The 22,108-nt window shown below is 33.8% G+C and overlaps 3 protein-coding genes across 3 annotated transcripts; 1 reads left to right on the top strand and 2 right to left on the bottom strand.

Annotated features, from left to right (window-relative positions):
* The first annotated feature begins 2,953 nt into the window (after positions 1-2,953).
* Positions 2,954-8,510, top strand: LOC132059690 (purple acid phosphatase 15-like). Its single transcript, XM_059452435.1, is given in 9 exon segments — positions 2,954-4,183; positions 5,338-5,529; positions 5,668-6,001; positions 6,137-6,354; positions 6,457-6,647; positions 6,799-7,060; positions 7,063-7,082; positions 7,604-7,720; positions 8,238-8,510. Coding segments are annotated over 9 exon segments (1,620 nt in total). The 5' UTR covers positions 2,954-3,909; the 3' UTR covers positions 8,250-8,510.
* Positions 8,511-8,998: 488 nt separating this feature from the next.
* On the bottom strand, positions 8,999-12,353 carry LOC132059624 (PLASMODESMATA CALLOSE-BINDING PROTEIN 3). Its single transcript, XM_059452318.1, has 3 exons — positions 11,881-12,353; positions 11,169-11,202; positions 8,999-9,530 (listed from the first exon to the last, which is right to left on the bottom strand). Exons 1-3 carry the CDS (start codon positions 12,191-12,193, stop codon positions 9,290-9,292), a joined length of 588 nt encoding a protein of 195 aa, XP_059308301.1. The 5' UTR covers positions 12,194-12,353; the 3' UTR covers positions 8,999-9,289.
* A 2,029-nt stretch (positions 12,354-14,382) lies between these two features.
* LOC132059550 (ubiquitin carboxyl-terminal hydrolase 2-like) lies at positions 14,383-21,454 on the bottom strand. The gene is made up of 3 exons (XM_059452214.1): positions 21,305-21,454; positions 17,624-20,178; positions 14,383-14,923 (listed from the first exon to the last, which is right to left on the bottom strand). The coding sequence occupies exons 2-3, from the start codon at positions 20,170-20,172 to the stop codon at positions 14,689-14,691; spliced, it is 2,784 nt and encodes a 927-aa protein (XP_059308197.1). The 5' UTR covers positions 20,173-20,178; positions 21,305-21,454; the 3' UTR covers positions 14,383-14,688.
* Positions 21,455-22,108: the final 654 nt, after the last annotated feature.

Here is a 22,108-nt window from a genome sequence, read left to right as displayed (position 1 = left end):
CGAGAGAGAGAAAAGAAGAAGACTATGATGTACAAAGAAAACGAGAGAGAGAATTGAAGAACGAGAGAGAGAAAAGAAGAAGCACTGTGACGTTTTTGACTGTGGATTAATCTCACCCATACAACACACACACATGATAGATCAATCTTCCAATTTCTTAGATTAGAATCATGGTATTTAAATATGGTCATGCGACCAACACGCCTAGAGAATAAAATTTGTTATCTGACCCGACAAATTAAATTAGGGCCAATTAATTAGTTTTGTCCATTTCCCTCTTTCTTTACGTTACATTCGTCGTTTTGTGTATAAAGAGCAGACATCTTGATCAATAAAAATACACAGAGAAAATTTCCAAAAATCTGTGTCTTCTTTCAGTTTAAGCTATTTAATATATATATATACTGTAACTTTTGCCGAATGGGTTCGAGAACACTTACTTCCTAGATCCGTCCTCGTTTATCATAACTTCATACCATGATATTTACAACCGACATAAATTAAAATAAATGAAAAAAATCACCTAAATTATTTTATTAAAATTTAATCCTTTAGAAAAAAAGACTTCATGTTCGGGCTAAACACTCGGGAAAAAAACAATGAGGACAGGAGTAGAAAATTGTGAGAAACACTTAGAATTGTAAGGTCAACTTTGCAATTCTGATGTTACGTTCTTAAAGTATTAAATTGATAATTTGATATTATGAAAATATTAATTCTTAATTATCTTTATTATTTTGGATATTAATAATTCTTAACCCATGCTATACACTTTCCGCTTTCGTGTTGCATGGGTTGGAGAAAGAGAGTTGACAATTAGATGGGCTTGACAATTGGCATTTTGTAGGCCCAACAAGTTGAGAGTGAGCAACACAGGGCTACTCTAACTGGGTCATTTGTACTTATTTTCGCATCATAATATCTTACAAGTTTTATCTCGCGTTCTTAAAGAACTTATGCCTTGCTAGGCATAAGTTTAATTTTGAAAGCGGCAAAAACTAAAGACGAGCCCATTTGAAGGGAAAAAAAATTAAAGACCAGTCCATTTGAATGGTTAATTGTGCAATTTGTTCATTCCAACTTTATGAGGCCTAAATTCAGAAGCCCATTTCCAAAGAACCTGTTGGGGAAACATTTTCAATTTTTCCCAAAAAATTCAACAAAACGTTATTTTAGAGAAAAATAAATCAGAGCTAAATAATATGACAGAAATAGGAAACTACTTTTGTGGGAATGGAATAACCATATACTTGATTTACAACTCAAAGAAAGAAAAGAATAACAAAAATACGAAGGGAAAAGAAGAAGATTAAGACAAGATCGTCTAGAAAAAAGCTTATCTAGATTTGATGTTTACGTGTAAAAGTGAGTACACAATTTGTGTATTTCTTATATCATTATCACTTAACAATATTAGATAATATGTATATTTACTTTATTTAGTACTTTATCATGGCAAATTAAAACGATTTGGTAGCGCAATAAATTTTTTTCCTAACTCATATGCAGGACATTGTACTACTAGTGAGAAACCAAATAATGTGGTATCTATGGCCACTAATTAAATAGTATTTGGCAACTGAGACTTAAAAAGGAAGATACAAATAAATTAATTTAATGCTAAATCCTTCAAACGTAATCTGTAGAGGCGATAAAGCAAAGTGAATTCATTGAGTAGTTTGACTAATTAGTATTTGCTTCAATTGTTGTGTACGCCAGTGAATTATTTTCAAATTAAATATGACATTTCCCATCTAGAGACTAGGAATATACCTTATGGTATTTTGATTATTCTTTGAGAAAAGGAAAAAAGTAGACAAACTAAATGCAATACATAATAAAAAAGAGAAGTCAATTTAGTCCACCTACCATGTCGCCTTTCTGTAACACGAGTGTAATATATTATACTGGCCATGTGAATTATGAGTTTTGAGAACTCTCTTTTAATTTAAACAATAAAAGTCTCCTTGTGTAAATGAATTTATCCAATTTCATAATTTTGATTTGAGTTTTAATTTGTTTTCTCAAATGGCACAATACTACGCGTGTAACTAAGCAGTAAAGAGTAAATTCGGGCTTGATTCAACTTGGCTCGAGCTCAGTCATACTTTGACAAAGCTCTCTTAAGTTCGATTCGATATTGTAAAAAGCTTGATTGAGCTCGACTCGGCTCAATATCATAGTAAGCTTAGTTGGGCTTGCTCAACTCGACGTCCAAACCTTCAATACAAAAACAAAAAGAAATTTTAAAACTCAAAGCTTTTTTAATTTATTTATTTTTGAGAAAGGAAACAACAAAGCTCAAATTTTTAGGAAGTAATATAAAATAGAGAAAAAAAAAATATCTTGGTCTGATTTTCTCAATATATAATAGGGTCATCAACAGAGATCAGAATCTTCTCCTAGATACAAGGTACTTTGACATTTTTTATTTGATTTTGCATCACTTATAAAGAATACTTTATACTTTATACCCTCATCCACTATCCCTCTCCTAATATTGTATTGTATTGTGTTGTTAGCTTAAATACATTTTGATTGTTATTTCAATCTTATTGTATCATCTCATTAAATTCATAATTACATAACGACGAAAGTCTTTTTTTTTATGTAATGATCGATTTGATGTGATTGCGTCATTACCTATTTCTTTTGTTTTCTTGTCATTTTGTCCTATTTATTATCTAATACTCTTATTTTATCTTTTTTCCTACCTTTATATAATAACTCTATTCGATACCCTACTTTTCTTGTAAGTTTATCTTTCAAATTATTAACGTGTGATATTAAGTAACAACAAGAAAAGAAATATAATATAATATAATACGATACATTATGAACCGAAACATACGTAGCAACCATCCAAACAAAGTGGAAGAAATAATTGCATGTCCTTTCAAGAAACAAAAAACCAGAAATTGGAGTGGCGTGATAAACTTGCAGAGGGACTAGTGGGATACAGAAAAAAAAAAAATGTAACCAAAAAGCTATTGACTTATGGGCAATACATTCACTAAAATCAAGGTTCTATTCATTGGATACCACCATTTTTTTTTTTTCCTGTTTTATTTTCTTTTCAGGCTAACTGCCATAACTGTGATTCCCATGCCAACAAAACATAAAACTACACTATTCATCACTGTCTCTAGACTCTTTTTCAACAAAAAGGAATTAAAAAGAACAAGACCCTTTTTTTTTTTTTTTTCCAATTTAATAATTCCACTTTTTCTAGCAAATTCCATTTTTTTTCCCATGGTTTATAGAGCATGTAATTATTTATATATAAGTGTCAAACTTCGATCTTTTCTTGGAGCATATTTAGAGCATATTCTTTAGTTTGTTAGAACCAAATTTTCTTCCTTTCATAAATATAGAATCTATCTTCTTTGTTTAAGCTTGTTTACTATAGTTATATCAGCCGTTTTGATTTTATTGGGCTTATTGTGCTAAAGTTTTAATGTTTATCTATACTTCTGTGTACCCTTTTGGTATCTTGAGGTTTTAAACCTGGAATTTGGTCAATTGGAGCATGCAAATTCTTGAATGATTAAGAAGTATTTTGGAGTTATTGTGCTAAAGTTTTAATCTTTATCTATACTTCTGTTAACCCTTTTGGTTTCTTGAAAGTTTTTAATCTTGAATTTGGTAAATTGGGGCATGCAAAATTATTGAATGATTATGAAGTATTTTGGGCTTATTGTGCTAAAGTTTTAATCTTTATCTATACTTCTGTGAATCCTTTAGGTTTCTTGGAAATTTTCACCTGGAATTTGGTTAATTGGGGCATCCAGATTCTTGAATTTATTAAGTTTCTGGGGTTATTATCTATACTTCTGTGAACCCTTTTGGTTTCTTGAGATTTTTAACAAGGAGTTTGGTTAATTGGGGCATGCAAGTTGTTGAACAATTATGAAGTGTTCTGGTTTTGTTGTTGTGTCAATCTTGGTTTGGTTTTTGGTTTTTGTTAGCCTTGTTGAGGTTAATAAATGTCAAATTCCAACCACACTTGATGGACCTTTCAAGCCAGTGACTATCCCTTTGGATCAAAGTTTTAGAGGACATGCTGTTGATTTACCAGATACTGACCCTAGAGTTCAAAGGACTGTTAAAGGATTTGAGCCTGAGCAGATATCTGTATCACTTTCCTCTACTTATGACTCTGTTTGGATTTCTTGGATTACAGGTAAATTTGTTACAATTTCCTTTTTTGTAGTTTAAAGTTTGAATTTTAGCTTGAAGAATTGGTGCTTTTATCCTGTGTTGCTAGGACTCTCCAAAAATATCGCTGCATCTGAGTTGGATCCTCCAGAAATGCACTATTTTTTAGGATCTGACATGCACCGGTCGACATTTTAAATAATGAATTTTAGCTTGAAGAATTGATGCTTGTATGAATTCCAGTTTCTCCCCTAGCTAGCAGAGTGCTAGAGTTTTATTTCTGCTAATTCTTATGGTGTTTTGTTGGCTCAAGACTCGTTAAAAATGAATATTCTTCAGTTATTTGTGGCAATGTCTTATCTGTAAAATGCAGGGATAGTAGCATTTTTGGTCCCTAAATTATAGGTATATTCTATTTTTGCTCCTTGTGATATCTAATGAAAGCACCTTTGACTTCCATTTAATGGAAATGTGTGTTTTTAGTCCTTTTATGTAACAAGTATGTTGTATTTGAACTACTTTTACTTTTAGAACGGTAATATGTCGTAACAGTACAAGCTTAACATAACACACGTGTAATTAAGTGGTAGAAGGACTAATCATTATGGTAAATTTGTGAATATTCACAAGCAAAGGGATTAGAAGTGTACATTTCAACTGATTGAAGGTTAAATGTGCTTAATCATATCTCACAAGGATCAAAATTAAAGGTTACCAATAATTGAGAGGCCAAAAGTGCTATTAACCCAAAAATGTATGTTAGATTCAACTATCAGTCGAAAATCTGAGTTGATAAAATTGAAACTTACAAGACACTGCTTGCTTTTAAATCATGTCCAACTTTTAATTGACAGTGATATGAGCACAGTATTGGATATAAAAGATCTTTATTTGTTTGTGCAAAGTTTAAATTGTTTGTGATGAGGTATATTTACTTGGATTAACTGGTTAGAGGACCTTAACATCTTCCATCTGAGATATGTTAAATTCAATTATCAGTCATTTGAGTTGATAAGTTGGAAACTTTGATACAAGATTATATGATTTTTAGTCATGGCCAACTTTTAGTTTATAGTTATATCAGCATATTACTAGATATTTTTTTTGAAAAAAAATTGGTTTGTGTAATTTTAAATTTTGGATCACTGTTTAAGAATGTGTGTTTTACTGTATTTGCAGGAGAATATCAAATTGGTGACAACATTAAACCATTGGATCCAAGTAAAGTTGGCAGCTTTGTTCAATATGGGAAAGATAAATCCTCGTTAAGACACAAAGTAATTGGCCAGTCCCTTATTTATAATCAACTTTATCCATTTGAAGGACTTCAGAACTACTCTTCTGGAATCATACACCATGTCCAACTTACAGGTATGGTCAAAAATTGAGAAGTTCGACTCTCAAATCCGAACTGTGCCACTTAACTAATTTCAGAATGCAAGTCTCATACGTCGTGATTTGTTTCTCATGTTTTATTTAGTCAGTTAGTGCCGTTTTTTCCTTCTGCAGGGTTGAAACCAGACACATTATACTATTATCGATGTGGAGATCCTTCTATAGCAGCTATGAGTACTATCTATCATTTCAAGACGATGCCTATTTCTTCTCCAAAGAGCTATCCAAAGAGAATAGCGATTGTAGGGGACCTTGGTCTTACATACAATACCACTTCAACGATTAGCCATTTGATGGGGAACAAGCCGGATCTTGTTCTATTGGTGGGAGATGTTACTTATGCTAACTTGTATCTCTCAAATGGAACTGGTGCAGATTGCTATTCGTGCTCATTTAACAACACTCCGATACATGAGACCTATCAGCCTCGGTGGGACTATTGGGGAAGGTGAGAACTTGTATCCTTTTTGCTCATTCAAATGCTGATTTACACATCTCGAATAGAGTTCAATTTTTCACAAAAATGGATAGTTCAACTTCACTAGTTTAATTTGTGCTTCTGTTTCTGACATTGTCACAATAGATATATGCAGCCGCTGGTGTCCAAAATTCCCATCATGGTGGTGGAGGGGAACCATGAGATAGAAGAACAAGCCGAAAATCAGACATTTGCAGCCTATCGTTCTCGCTTTGCATTCCCATCAAAAGAAAGCGGATCATCATCCCCGTTTTACTATTCTTTTAATGCGGGAGGCATACACTTCATCATGCTCGGGGGATATGTCGCCTATAATAAATCAGGTAAAACTACATGCTCAACATTTCTTCAATTCTGTTACTCTTTCCCCTTTGTGATGCTTGTGGTCGACTTTGACAGTTTGTCTCAAAACATCAATATTACAGATGATCAGTACAAGTGGTTGGAGAAGGACCTGTCTAACGTTGACAGGTCAGTTACTCCGTGGCTGGTTGTCACTTGGCATCCACCTTGGTACTCTACTTACACGGCACACTATCGAGAAGCTGAATGTATGAAGGTAGCGATGGAAGAGTTGCTGTACGAGTATGGTGTCGATTTAGTCTTCAATGGACATGTAAGTACAAGATTAATATACCGATATCCGAAAGCACCTAAACTAATTGTACCATTCTACGTGCAGAAAGATGAACATTCATTTTGTGATTGTTATTCTATTATAAGCACAGATCTATGTATCAAGTACTGATAAATCGAAAAATCTACAGGTTCATGCCTATGAAAGGTCAAACAGAGTCTATAACTACACACTGGATCCTTGCGGCCCAGTCCATATAACTGTCGGTGATGGTGGAAACCGTGAGAAGATGGCGATTGAACATGCTGATGAGCCAGGCAGATGTCCTAAACCAGCTAACACGCCAGACAAATTTATGGGTGGATACTGTGCCCGTAATTTTACGTCAGGTCCAGCAGCCGGCAACTTCTGCTGGGATCAACAACCTGAATATAGTGCATATCGAGAAAGTAGCTTGGCCATGGAATACTAGAGGTAAATATATATATATATATATATATATATATATATATATATATATATATATATATATTTCTTTCACTGTAAAATTTAGCCGGGAGCAATTTCTGCTCCTGCCAAATGATTATAATTGTTTTATAGCACAAGATCATTAAAAACTCATTTTTATAGACCATTTCGAGATTGCCAGAACTAGGAAAATTCCTGTAAACCAAAATATTGTGCTCCCACAGCTTTGGTCTAGTGGTTAGGCGCACGTCGAGTTTGAATCCTGTCGCAGTCAAAAGCACAGTAATAAAGTAGATAAAAGTAGAGGGGCATACTCATCATCCACCGAATTTTGAACCATGCACTAGCTTGCCCTCGGGGATTTCTTGGTTACGGAAAAAGATTTTTGAAGAGTCATTTCGTCAACTGTTCGAGTGATTCGTCGTGTTATGCATTCTAGTCCTTGACTTTTTTTGTTTTTTTGCCGTAACATGGTTACATTTTTGTTCAGAGTGATCATATGTTAATTCTTGTGGATAATTTTGCAGGTGAAAAATGAGACACATGCTCTATGGACATGGCATAGGAACCAGGATATGTACAATAAAGCTGGAGATATAATTTACATAGTGAGGCAACCTGAGAAATGTCCTGTCAAACCAAAGGTAATTAAGCCCTGGCCAATACATAAATACAAATTTGATTGGATCACAAAAACAGTCTGATCCCAATTTACTTGTAAATTAGCTGGGAATTGGAAATTATGATTCATAAATCATAGTTGATAGCATTAATATTCTTTAGTACCTCAAAAGTTGTATATTTAATCAGAAACTCCGCATTTGTTGTATATTTGGAAGAGACTGCTACATTTTAATTTTTAATATTTCCTGTAAGTTATAATATGATTTGTTATGAATGTACAAGAAACTCATTCCACTTCATTTATTATTATTTCTTTTATCAAGGGAAGTCTTCATTTTTTTTTTTCCTTTTATCTTACTCTCCACTTATAAAGTTTTTCTTTAGATTGAATATGTCAAATTGTGCGTTCAATCAAGAAAAAACATTTTTTGTTGTGCAATTCACAGGCATAGATTTAGTTGAATATTTATATTTTCTGCAATTTATTTATGATTAAACTCATTTTTCTTTTTCTTTTTAATCTTCTCCATTTTAAAGGTTATTTCTTAAATGGAAATTATGTACCTTCCGTGGAGAAATCAAATACAGAAGCAGATGATGGGAGACAAAGTCAAACGTGATTAGAGACACTGTAGCAGTTTTGCAGCTTATTAATCATAAATAATGAAATATAAAGAAAATTTAGAAATTTATAGCTATATTTCCATTCAAATATAAATTGATACTCATTTTAGAAAGAAAAAAAAAATCTTGTTGGATGTCTCTACGTTATAGTTATTCTCTTATTAATAACTATCAGCTCTTTAATAATTCGAATCCAAAGTAAAAAAACAACGTCCACATTATTTAGCGCATTTGCAAAGTTACCTTATACTTGTATCGATGGGAAATAGCAAATATTAGGTGAATTATGAAGGTATAAGCAATTTGATTTGCACAAACTGTAAATAAAAAGGAAAATAAATCCCTTAAAACTATTGGTCTTAAAGTAGGAAATAAATAGGACTTATTTTTACTTCATTTTACATCAAGTGGGAAAAAAGAGATTGAGTGAATACGTATTTCCTCTCACCAACCAACAGAAAGGAAATATAAGCAAAATACAAGTGAAAAAAAACTATCGAGATCAATAAATTGGGACCCAATTATTAATTTGAAAAGCAAAGTATAAACTAAATACAAGTGGGTATGCAACATAAGATGAACACAGAAAATTAGAACTTGGACATGCTAACAAATTAATTGGATTCAATATAAAAAGGAATATCCCCTTGTTTCTTTATAACCGAAAAATTCCCGAGAGCCAATAATGGGCCCTCCTCTTTATAATTTTTCACTTGAATACCAAGCTTTTATCTGCGACTACGTTCGAACCCATGACGTGTGCATAACTCACGCATCACGTGTTACGCTCTTACCACCTTGTTATCAACAGGCCAAGACAGTTGATTATAAAGACCAGAATGTTACTCCAAAGGGCTGAAGTTTTCAAAATAGCAAAGATGAAAACTTCCATTTTCTAACCAAAATTCTACTGTCCTAGCCTTCAACAAACTAGCAAAAGTATGGCTATATTCTACAACGAATGGCTACAAGAGTTGAAAAATATGAATGAAGAGAAGCATAAAATATGCAGGAACTAAATTTGAGAACTTGGGAGAAGCTTTAGAAGTCTCTGAGTCAGGAATATCAGGTCCAACTCCATTGCCATTGAAAGGATTTGCGGACCCTGGTGGTGGTGGGTAAAGAATTGGCGTCGTGGTCGGTGTGGTAGTCCCTCCGGTTGTGCCACCACCACTGGTGTTCGGAGAAGTAGAGCCACCAGCAGTGCTGAAAATTTACAGAACCCAAGTTGTTAAAATCATACTGCCAACTTTGTATTAAAGAATGGGCAAGTTACACATTTTCCAGGCGGCAAAAAATAGTTACATTCGCTGGCTAAATATACAAAAAATATACACTATTATATATAAAATATACATTTGTCGGCTATTATTTTGGTGGGCAGTTATCCAATATAAAAATCCCATAAAGAATTGACGCGGATAATCACATACACGAGAATCATAACTTGGCCATACACCTAATTTAGAAGAGCATCAAATGATCTTCTTAAGACAGATATATATTGTGTCACATGTCTCAAGTAGTGAATTTCGTTCTCGTCTTTTTTCTTTTTCTTTTCCAGCTTTCCTTTTATTTTGTGTGTGTTTGTAGTGTTCTATTGATCAGGTAAGAAATTTGTCTGCTCTTAATTTTTTAGGATTTGCAGCAGATAAGTGCAGATCGATCGATACATCAGCATGCTCCTAATTCCTAAAACTAGCGTCCGGGTCCGGGTAGTGGCAGATCCAGAATGTAGATGCAGGTACTAAAACGTATATGTAACTCTATATATACTTGTTTTTCGCACATATATATAAGGATCGACCACAAAGCTCTGGGTTCTGTCGAACACGTGAACCCATGATTTAGGGATCATAGCCAATAAGCACTCCTTGTTGTATTCCTTTTTACACTTCAAGACATGAGAATAAAAACCAAAAGAGTGATAGACATGAAACTAATAATCTGAAAATAAATCAAAGTAAAATTTTATGTAAGTTAAATTCATAGGTTAGTTTGCTAGGGAGAATCCATACACAGTAAGAAATGTATTGTCAAAATCATAAAGCTCTGCTCGAGATGACAATTGATGCCAGATTGCTAGCTGGCTTTTGCAGCCATTTTTAGACTATCCTTACAGCAACTTGACCATTGATGCTACCCCATACATACTGACACAATCACACTATTTTACATAAAGTGATATTTTTTATTTTTTTTTACTAGTACTCCACTATTTTATGTTTCCACTCAATCAATTAATGCAACATATTTCTCTTGCCTATAAGCTTTTACTAGTAAGTTTTTTTCACATCAAAGAAATAACCTATGTGCTTTTAATCCGACTCTACGATGGTTAAGCAATACTCATTTTGTTACATTTTATGTGTCATTATTGTTTTATTTTAAAATAATTTAACTTAAAATTTCTCTTTTTATTATTAATGACATAGCTTTATAACCACAAAACATGTTTACGATCACAAGTCAAAAGTCTTTCTTTCTTAAATTTTAAAATGCGTTACATAAATTAAAACGAATTAAATATAGAGAATACCCAACATTCTTTTGGTAGTCAAAGTAGAAACAAAGACCATCTACAAAGAAATAAAATAAGCCTCTATTCAGAAGTCTTCTTGAGATCTTTGCGTGTCTACAAGCTTCTTCTCTAGCGCTTTTTCTTATTCTTTTTTTAACTACTAGTATTATATTAAGACAACTTTCAAGAAAATTAAAAAACAAAAGACAGTGGTCACCCGACAACTAAAGAAGAAATAACTAGAAAATTACAGTATCAAATATCAAGAACTACTCGAAAAAAGAAAAAAGGAAAGCAATGTGAGAGAAAGTTAAAGTTCATACCTTGTATGTGCTGGATAATCACAAGATCCATAACCTACGTAGCACCAAAAGAAAAAGAAGAAAAAAAAAACAGCTTAATCACTACTCATTTTATGTGACGGGCTCGGACTACGAGGGTCATATTATCAACTTTTTTGTGTGAATTAAAACATAAATTCTTTAATATTTCCTTAAATAGAAGTTACATATTTAAAAAATAACATAAAAAATATTTTTCTTTTCTAGCATGACCATATAATATCGAAATACAGTGGTCAAACTAATCCAAACATCATACAAAAACTTCATCTTTAAGATTTAAACTCGAAACTTATGGTTCACAAATATGTAACTCATAAATAATTCAAAATATTAAGAAAATCATAGTAAAAGAAAAAAGAATCATTTGACTCCGGATGGTCATCAAATACTCAAACCATTTGTTTGCAATATAACAAGAAAGTGCAAAAAATGAAAGAAAAAAAAATCATTACTCGGATCAGTTTTGGCAATGGTAACATATAGTCATTTTCAAGATTCGAAAACTAGACTCCTGGTTAATAATGAATAACTCAAAATATTTTTAAAAAACAAAAAAATCATTATTAAAGAAAAAGCTTTTTAACTCCTCAAATAGTAACAATTTCACGTAAAATGTGATCGATGGAGTATTTTGTTTGCAATATAACAAGAAAGTACAAAAAAAAAAAAAATGAAAGAAAAAGATGATTACTTGGATCAGTTTTAGCAATGGTAGCAGTGCCAGCAAAATCACAAGAACCAGGTGCTCTATTCATACGTTGATAGAAGCCATTAAATGCATAAGAAGCATGAGCTTGAATTGTATTTGGAAGATAACAAAGTCCATTTGCTGAAATAGGAGCACAATCAGCACCAGAGTAACATGCATAATCTAAAGCACTTTGTAATGATTGTTCACTTGCATCACTTCTTGCTACACACCATGTTGCTTTTACTCTTATTATTTGAGTGAAAAATAAAAAATTTATGACCAGAAACACCCAAAAAAATGGTGGTTCTCCCATTGATGAAGCTAAAGGCTCAAGAAATTATACTGTGTTTTCTTGGTCTTTTTTACTTTTGATGTGGGGTTTTGAGAGTGGGAATTTTGAGAGTGACAAGTTGTTTTTTTTTTAATTAAAGAAAAGGGAAAGGGGAATGTTGTGGTACAGTGTGGACAAAAGGACTGAAGCAGAAAGAAATCAAGAATCAAATGGAAGAATTGGGACTAGTTAATACTCTTTTACCATATTTGGTAAGAGATAGGATAAATTTATATACACACTACCAAACACGATATAAAATGAAGCCTTATCCTAAGGGTGAGATATCCCACCTTATCCCACTTATCCTGGGATTATTTTATCCCATCTCCCAAATGGGATAAAATAATCCCAATAAATGGGATAAATTAATCCCGGGATTATAATCCCGGGATAATTTTGTCTAACTACGAAACGACCACTTATGTGTAACACTTTCTCTTTTAATCCATTTCCAAAAAACGTTACTGCTACATTTTTATATCTTAAAATAATATAATTTAACTTTTTTATTATTTTTAATGAGATGATTTATAGGTATAAAATATTTAAAACTTGTTTTAGATTATAATTTTTTTTTTAAAAATCGTTTCTTTCTTAAGTGTCATGTCAAGTCAAGCATCGCCATATAAATTAAGACGAAGGGGGTAAGGTCCATCACGTTATATATATTACGGTTGATGAAATTTCTCTATTCTTAATTATATTGCATCGAGCTTGATCTTTGAAAGTTAGAAAATGGTTGGCAGGGACTATTTTCAAATTTAAGGAGTTCTGCGTGATATAATTCAAGTTAGTCGAGTCAGTATTTACATGAATGCATAAAGTAAGAAAAGAATTACTAACAAGAAGATGGTTTCTCGTCTTTTTATTATTTTATGTGTTCTTTTAGCTGTTTCCTTTTTCTTTTGTTTTGTTCTTTTTGTGGGGCTGCTTTTCCTTTTTGGTATGTGAGATTTGAGAACTTTGAAAGTCATGAACTGAACGAAATGTTTTCTTGGACAGATGATATAACTTGTTTCTTTTTGTGTATATTTTAACCTTTGTAGTTTGGATGGATGTCTTCGGTATGGGTTTAAAGATTCTTTTGTTTTCCTGAATTTCAGCCTGGCTGTCTTGGAAAGGTACATCAAATGACATCCGTTTGAAATATATAATCATCACTTAGTTGTAGTTAGTTGATGTATATTTTCACTTTAATAAATTACGTACTATCTGAATTTCAAGAATTTTCTGCTAACTCTATAAGAAAAGCATGGGCAACATTCACAAAGTTCAAGGGCCAATTTTAACTTATGCCATTAAAGAAAAAAGATGGAACGACAATGTACAGTCAACCACTACTCAAAGGCTGAATTGAGAAAAATATGATAAAATATTTTTTGGAATAAAAAACAATTAAATTATATATAATAGTAATGTAAATAATCAATCAATATGTCATAAAAATAACCAATCAATAGATCATAAACACTTTTTGCAAGTTGCTGGTACATATTTCAAGTTATCTATCCATGTTTAACTGTGAAACAACAACAACAACAACATGTAATAGATATAATCATGGGGTGAGATGCGGGGAGGGTAGAGTGTACGTAGACGCCTCACTTCTCGCTTTTTGACGGGTAGAGGCGTTTACGATAGGCTAAATTTAAAGAAGAAGCATGTTTAACTGTGAAAATGATCTATAATTGGGTCTAAATTGGAACGAGTGTTAAATCAGCATTAAAAAAAAAAATACTGAAAAGATTCTACACTTTAGAGTTTCTCATTTACATCAAACTTAGAAAGACAAACTGATTTCTTCCCATCACATCTTCAATTTAAAGTATAATTATCAAAAGTTGAGTTTTAAATTTGGTCACTTAGGTAGTTTCTCACACGACTCTTTTAACCCAAAATAACCATCTTCAACACCCTCCACCCCTACATCGAGAAAACAAATCAAGTGTCAAAGAATAACACGAGCAAAGCTTATAGTCTAGTGATATCAGTAACAATCTCACGCACAATATGCATTTCACTCGAAATTGACGAACAAATACAAGGTCAACAGGCCAAATTTTTTTCCCTCAAAATGCCAAAGCATGCTCACAACATGTACATATCTTGGTAAACAATTAATAAGAAATAAGAAAGAAATTAATAAGCATCAACCTACCACCCCATGCTTGGTAAATAAAGATTGATTTTTCCATTTAAAAAAAGGAAGGCAAAGAATTACACTCTTTCTCGACATACATTTTCGAACATATACATCTTTAAGTGATGGCACATTGAAATTTGAAATAACAAAAAACGGGGTGTTAATACTCTATGATTGTAGTAATACAACTCACAATTTTACCCTCCAACCCCTCCGGGAAACCCCTTTCTCTTTGTGTATACGTATTTGTTTCTCACACGCGTAACATATAGGGTGATCAGCTCAGCCCCGACCATTTTGATGTCAAAAAAATTGCAAAAAGAGATTCGTATCAAATTTCTTCGTAGAACAAAATATAGGCTTCACTCCGAAGAACTTCTTCCAAAGGGACTTCTCGTACGTATGCATCACTTGCATAATACCACACATAATCTTTCGCGTCCTTGTCTTCCCCAGCAATCTTTGGACCTCCTCTAACATATGCAACATAGTGACCTCCCCTCATAGTCCCCGAATGTTCCACGACACCCACAAGTCGATATTTGTATATCTCCCTCTGCAGGCACCTGCAGTTTACGTCATTTCATCATCAGACAAGTGCAGTACAGATAGCGTTTTGCAAAAGGAGATTTCAAATCGTTGAGGACTAAGGTGTCGTTTGGTTGTTGGTTAAGAAGTAAGTTATTCACGTATTAAAATCAGCACAACGAATATCTTGTAGCATTTTAGTTGCTACATATAAAATTCAACACATCAAGTACAGTGTTTAGTTACCAGTTTTAATCCCGCATAACTAATACATGTAAAAGTTATGAGGAAATCGATGTATTTTTTAATGCAGGGTAGAAGATGAAATAACTAAACCCTGCATAGCTAATCTCTGCATTACTAATACCTATATAACTCTAACCAACAACCAAGCGACCCCTAAAAGTGCAAACTGACATTTCGAACTAGAAGCTTCAAGATAGCAGGCTCGAAAGCTTTACTAAGAAGCAAATGTACAAGCGAAACCCGAGAAGTCCAAAAATAAGTAAGAGGCCCTACTCGGTCCTCGAGATAATATGCAATGTACTTCCTTTCACCCTTTGTTTGTCTCTTCTAACCTCCTAACAAGCTTTTCAATGAGTCTCACTCTACTTGGTTTCATATGTCTTCTCTTTCTTTTCTGGTTTCACAGCACCAATCTCATTTTATTTACTCAATTCTACACTTATCAATCTAATTCTCTTCAAAAGACAAATTTGATCTCTTCTTTTGAACAGGTTTTACTTCAATAATAGATGTCCCAAGTCCAATATGTAATCAGCAATAAACCGAACAAACATTTGAAATGAATAAAGAGTTCATATCCTACTTAGAATATATCACAGATCTGCCAATAATTTCATCCTTTGCAACTGTTTTTGGTGAACCTAAAAAAACCAATCATAACTTATTGATAACTGAAAGGTATCCACATAATACCAATTAGAACAACAACTTCATAAACGAAACAGGGAGTCCTAGGAAGCACGATATAAAACTCAAAGAATTTGCACTGCTATCTCCTTGCTCATGAAGGTCACTAAAGACACATAGTTCTTTTGTTTTTTTGTTTTTTTTTTTTTTTTTTTTTTTTTTGGGGATTAAAGTGACGTTTTTTCTTTTAATGGATTAAACTCCACATAACCATTCTCAAGTTGGTCAGATTGGAATATAAATTAAGATGTTCATATCATTTGAAAAAAGTTAGGGACCGAGGCATAGTTATTGTTGTTATATATCAATTGAATAACAATTTCCGTGCAGAAACCTAATTAGATTACAGTTGTTACTGTCTAAAACTTGAGAACGTGAATAATAAACTGATGGAACAGGTTAGAATTGAGATTCAGAGGCTATTATCTAGCTTAACTAATCAAAAAAAAAGAAAAAAAGGGGTACGTCACCAAGAGGAGCAAGAATTAAAGAATTCAAAGGAATGGAAAAGAATTCCAATCATAGCAAAAAGCGAGATGCCATTTGACCATGTTGAGGATACCAAACTTTTCTTAAACTATACCAAGCACTTCGTTGCTAATTCTCATATTTATTAGTCAATTTAGATCAAACAGTAGTTGCTATTTTATTAAGTTTATCCAGGAAATTATATACCCAAAAAAAGACAAATGCTTATATTCCAGTTGATGAGATTTTGTTCTTTTGGACAGGATCATTTAAAAGCTATCTATTGTTCTCAAGCTCTAGCGTAAACAAGTTCAAAAAGCATTTCCAAAGCCTCCAAATCTGTACACACAATTGTGATGCTGATAAAAATTAATGGATCATATATGAGAAATAGCTCTGGGTGCAAGTGAGGGAGGAAGGAACACAATCTTGAATTTTTATGTGGATATCACGGTGATAGAACATAACTGATAGAAAGTGACGGCCCACAAGTATTATATTACAGGTACATGACAATCCTTCTCTCCCAAAATCATATTCATGGAAAGAGGAATAAAAAGATATCATGAAGGTTATCTAGTCTTCCCAGGTACTGCTCTCCCCTTAAACCCTTCAAAATCTAGCCTCTTCCATAAAGCCAGAGTCCTGAAATCAGCACTCAGGCTAACAAAGTTTTAGAATTCACATAGTAGAATCATTTCCCTTTTTTGTTTTTTCCTTTTTTACAGCAATTTACTGACTTGGATACTCGAACCCACAACTTTTAATGTTGGAGGTGCTTTCTACTTGAGCTACCCTCTAATTGAATCATTTCCTATCTAAGAAATAACAAAGAGACTAACTTTGACAGCACCCCAGTTTGGTAGAGCAGAGTTAATCTAATATTAAATATAAATAATTGTGATATTTTATACCATAGAAATATATATGCTTCCAACGCATTTGATAAAGGAATATCATTTACGCCACAAGACTATACCCACCTTGCCAGCACATGCTTTAAGTTGCTGGAAACCTCAGATGGATAATTCTTTTGTTCTTTTCGTCCGGCTTAATGAACTTGAATACCATAATTAATAGCCTTCAGACAGAGAAGAAAGTAATATCTCTGTTCCTCCATAAATCTCGATATGGTAGTAAATCTTATAGTCTAAGGTCAAGCTTATTACTACATTTAAATATTCATTCTCATCTCCTAATTATGTTTAAAGAGGTCACTTAACTGACATGGATCTCATAGATTTGACCAACAAATGCAGGTTTTCATTACAAGATAAATAAAATTGCTCGAATCTCAATTTAGGGAAGAGAAAGCCAAAATTACAATTTTAACACACCTGGGATCAATAAATGTTGTGAGATCAACAGCATCTCTGAAATTCACATGGCCATTCAGCTTACTTAAGCGTCCACGAGCGTCTTGGCTGAACCTCTTTAGATGAATTATCAAAATAGGAGGGGCTTTATCAATGAGTATCCTTTTAGTTGCATCTCTTTCCACTTTGACACCTTTAGAGTCTATCTCGTTCTCCTCACTTTCTCCAGATTCATAATTAGCAGAACGTTCATCCAACTGAACTCCATTGTTCTGATTGTTGCAATTTACTAGACCACTAGCTTCATCCTGACTTGAATGGAATCCACCTTCTGATCTCATCCTCTGTTCTCGTAGAAGTTTGGCACAGTTTTCACATTGCCAAGCATGTTCTGTTTTAGATAGAAGCTCAGGCTTTGTGAAACAAGCCAAACAACTCTCTACCGATACTGGAGCATCAGTATTATCAACCTCATCTGGATCAGACTCGGTGCTATTTCCAACTGCAGAACTAGCTTCTCCGTATCCATTTGGTAAAGGCTTTTCAGCGGGCCCTGCTACCGGCTCAGGTTCATTAAACAGGCCTCCAAAACCATCGAACTCCAAAGAATCTTCGTCTTCTCCTTTTAGTACGTCACTGGTAGTTGAAGTTTCTTCTTTATATGGAAGCAACAGAATTTCTGAATCTTGTACCAGTAATGCCGCTTCAATTTCCCCAAGCCTTGTTGATGAATCAAGATTTGAATCCACCGAGAGGACTTGGCTGCCTGATGCTGAGTTATGCTCAACTTCTCTAGCATCCATATCTTTAGCTGCTACTTCTTCACATGTCAAGTTACTGTCACTATGAGCATTCAGATCATTTTGCAAGGAAACATTAGGTTGAACAACATTTTCAGTTGCACAACCCTGATTAGACGGAATATCAATTTGTGATGCGACATCATCACCCTTAGGCGTAATACCTTGATCAAGATACTCTGAACATGTAAAATTGTCCGTTGAAGTCGACTGTCCAGTAACACCATTGTCATTTTGTTCATTATTATTGGACTTCGGAGAGGAACACAGATCATGAGAAGTTATTTGAGAAGCCATATCATTACCATTAGGCAGGATATCTTGATCAAGATAATCCAACCATGCAGAACTGTCCACTGAAGTCAGCTGCCCAGTAACATCGTTGACATGTTTCTCATTATTAGACTTCAAAGAGGAATATAAATTATGTGAAGTTAAACCCATATTATCAATATCAGCCACAGAACTAGCATCAAGAGAATCCAGCAATGCAGAATCGGAAGGAACTTCCGTCTTGCTACCGCTTTCTTGAGCACTTTGAGAATTAAGAGAAGCTGCATCTCTGCTAATTTTGGGGCGAACTCTTCCACTTCTCTTTGGAGGATGTTTTGATTTCTTCGGTCGGGAAACTGGTTGAGCTTTTTTAGATGGAGTCTTTTTAGTGGGAACCGGTAATGAGAGATCCAAGAATGGCTCGTAGACTAATGAAGAGTGTCCACACTCCAGACAAGTAACAGTACTAGAGAGACGACCCCCAAAGATGGCATCAACATATGTAGGAGACTTGCCATCATCATCCTGAGGAGACTTGAGTTTCTTTCTTGCAGTCAATTCGTCGGTAGACAAACCGTCAAGCAAGCAATGAAGCAACTCGTGACTGTCGTGCTGTTGATATCCCCTAAACTGTGGAGCTTTCGCACACAGCGAACCAAAAAAGGGTTTCGGATTTATAGCATTTGAGGCATCTCGAATACTCGTCTCAACAAAGAGCTTTTTAAAAGCAGCAGCAAGAGGACCATCACATTCGTCCCATTCAAGAAAGTAATCCCGTAATCTATTCATTGCTAGTAGGTTTTGAATTACTGAATTGAAAAAACAAGTGTTTCCTAAATTAAACAATCCCCTAACAACGTAACCACTAGCTTCTGGCTTGATCTCACTCGTGATACTCCTCGTCCCAAACCAAACATCCTCAACATCAACACTGGGCCCTTCAGGTGGCCGCCCTTTAATCATCTTGACTATGTCGTGTAATACATCTTTTTCCTTTTCAGCAGGAATTAGTCTATTGCACGGGAAACACCAGCGAAGCTGAAGATTTTCGAATTGAACAGCCAATTGGTGGTGATACTGTCTGGCATGCCGAACCGCATGGCTCTGAGGAGTAGTAGGAAATCCAGCACCTCCGCACGACAAATGACCACACTCTAAACAGACCCAAATGGCTTTAGATACCGACTTCGATTCTCCACCTCCCTTCTTTTTTCCATGTTTACCTTTTCCTTTCCCAGCTCGTCGATTAACTGTTCCTTCCCTACAATCTTCACACCTAACCGGTCCTGAGAATCCAAGTTTAGCAGAGACTTTCTCCACATCAATACCCTTATCAATATGGGGGCATATTTTTGTATCATTCACAGCTGTAACTCCATCGTCCTCAGGTGCTTTAACTTCTTGAGTGTCTTGTTGAGCAAGAAGATTTGGAGATGCCACGGGATTCCGCTTCTCCTTCACACCACCTCTGGCCTTTTTCTTAGCCTTTTTCACCATTACTCCCTAACAATTGAATCCAGAAAAGTTCAAACAACCTTAATTCATAGCTCAAATAACTAGTTAGAATATTTCGTAAGCGCCACTTTTGGCCTTTGTCCTAACCTTATTCCTTAGATTCACATAAATATGCCGAGAATAACATATAAACCAAAAACTAGATGCTGCATCGAAGGGAAAAAGCAAGACAAGACTGCAAGTCTAGTAAACATATCAATCTGAAAATCTTAATAACGCAACTACTACTACTACTATGCCTCAGTCCCAAACAAGTTGATGTCAGCTAATAAAGGAAAACTTAATATAAGAAATAAAACAACTAAACATATCTTATTCATTGCTCTTAATACAATCGAATCCAAAAAAGTTCAAACACCCCTAATACAATACTAATGCATAGCTCAAATAACCAAGTTAGAATATTTCATAGGCACCACTTTTGGCCTTTGTCCTAACTTTATTCCTTAAAACCTACACTCAAAAACCACTTACTTAGATGAATACATGACAGAAGCTCATCACACAAACATTGGGGTCACATAAATAGGCCTAAAATAACATATAATCTAAAAGCTAGATGTTGCATCAAGATTGCAAGTCTAGTAAACATTTCAATTTCATCTGAAAATCTTAATACAACAACAACAACAACTACTACTACGCCTCAGTCCCAAACAGGTTCAACTAAACATATCTTATTCATTGCTCTTCAAACTAATTTACCTTTTTTTTTTTTTTTTTACAAAGTCCTAATCAAGAAACTAAACAGCACCAAAACCAAAATCTAGCTATTGGATTAAAGATAAGTACATGTAAAGATTGCAACTTTAATAACAATCTCACAGTTTCACAATTCATACTCTTTAGTCTTTACAATCAAATTCCAGAACACCCAAAACATACCATTCACAAAACTCCAATAACTAAACAAGAAACAAATCAACTAAAAAAAGCTCTTTTTTATTTTTTTTGGGGTGGGTTCCTTCAATCTTGATATCCATGAGATTGAAATTCAAAAGGGTACCCAAAAAATGTTTCTTTTTATTATTTCTCTCATATAACAAGTCCAGATAAATACATCCAAGTAAAAAAGAAGTTAAATAAAAGGGGTAGTAGCATCAAAGATTCTCACCTGAAATTATGGTTGAAAAAAGCAAAGAATTTCAATAATTATTATAGGTCACATAAGAAGAGTGTAGATTTAGTATATCATATAAAAGGAGTAGTTTACCGAGAGGCAAAAAAAAAAAAAAAAAAAAAAAGTGTAAAAAAAGGGTAAAAAAAGAAAAAGAAAAGAATGGGGATTTTTGGGTACTGATTACAGAAAAAAAATCATAAATAAAAATGGAGGTGAAAATACAAAGGTAAAGACAATGAAGGAGAATTTTGTGTCCTTTTTGTGGGTTATAAAATCCTTTTATTTGAGTTTAAAAACCTCTAGATATGGTAATTAAATTAGGAGTTAGGGTTGTTAATGCAAGTGATTTGTGGTTAATTAAGATTTAACAATCAAGACTTAGGGTCGTTTGATTCGCGGACTAAATTATCTCGGAATTATAAGGAAAATAATCTCAAGTTGAGATAAGGTGGGAGGATTATATAAGTTTGGGATCAAATTTATATTGTGTTTGGTTGACTAAATAAATTTATCCGAATAAATTTATACCGTCAAGCAAATACAGTATAAATTTAATCCCAAATATAATTCTGGGAATATCTCAACTTATCTCGCGTACCAAATGACCCCTTATGGTCTAGCAGTATCTATCTCAAGGGCGGAGCTAGGCTTTAATTCAAACCTTATATTATTTGTCTTAAGAAATTCACTCAATATACACAACAAGAACAACAACAACGACATATCCAGTGAAATCTCACAACTTGAGGTCATTCAATGTATACAAATTATTAATTCAAAATACATTAACTTAAAAGT

This window comes from Lycium ferocissimum, chromosome 1 (genome assembly GCF_029784015.1).
Source record: "Lycium ferocissimum isolate CSIRO_LF1 chromosome 1, AGI_CSIRO_Lferr_CH_V1, whole genome shotgun sequence".
Taxonomy (NCBI): domain Eukaryota; kingdom Viridiplantae; phylum Streptophyta; class Magnoliopsida; order Solanales; family Solanaceae; genus Lycium; species Lycium ferocissimum.
This window is presented reverse-complemented; position numbering and strand designations above follow the sequence as displayed.

Excerpts from the sequence above, each read along its gene's own strand:
- LOC132059550 (XM_059452214.1), bottom strand. The coding sequence starts at position 20,172 with ATGGTGAAAAAGGCTAAGAAAAAGGCCAGAGGTGGTGTGAAGGAGAAG. Across the intron at positions 14,924-17,623 it reads ACAACATTTATTGATCCCAG|GTGCCTGCAGAGGGAGATAT; the intron begins GTGTGTTAAAAT and ends CGTAAACTGCAG.
- LOC132059624 (XM_059452318.1), bottom strand. The coding sequence starts at position 12,193 with ATGGGAGAACCACCATTTTTTTGGGTGTTTCTGGTCATAAATTTTTTA. Across the intron at positions 11,203-11,880 it reads CATTGCTAAAACTGATCCAA|GTTATGGATCTTGTGATTAT; the intron begins GTAATCATCTTT and ends GGTGCTACGTAG. Across the intron at positions 9,531-11,168 it reads GATTATCCAGCACATACAAG|CACTGCTGGTGGCTCTACTT; the intron begins GTATGAACTTTA and ends GTAAATTTTCAG.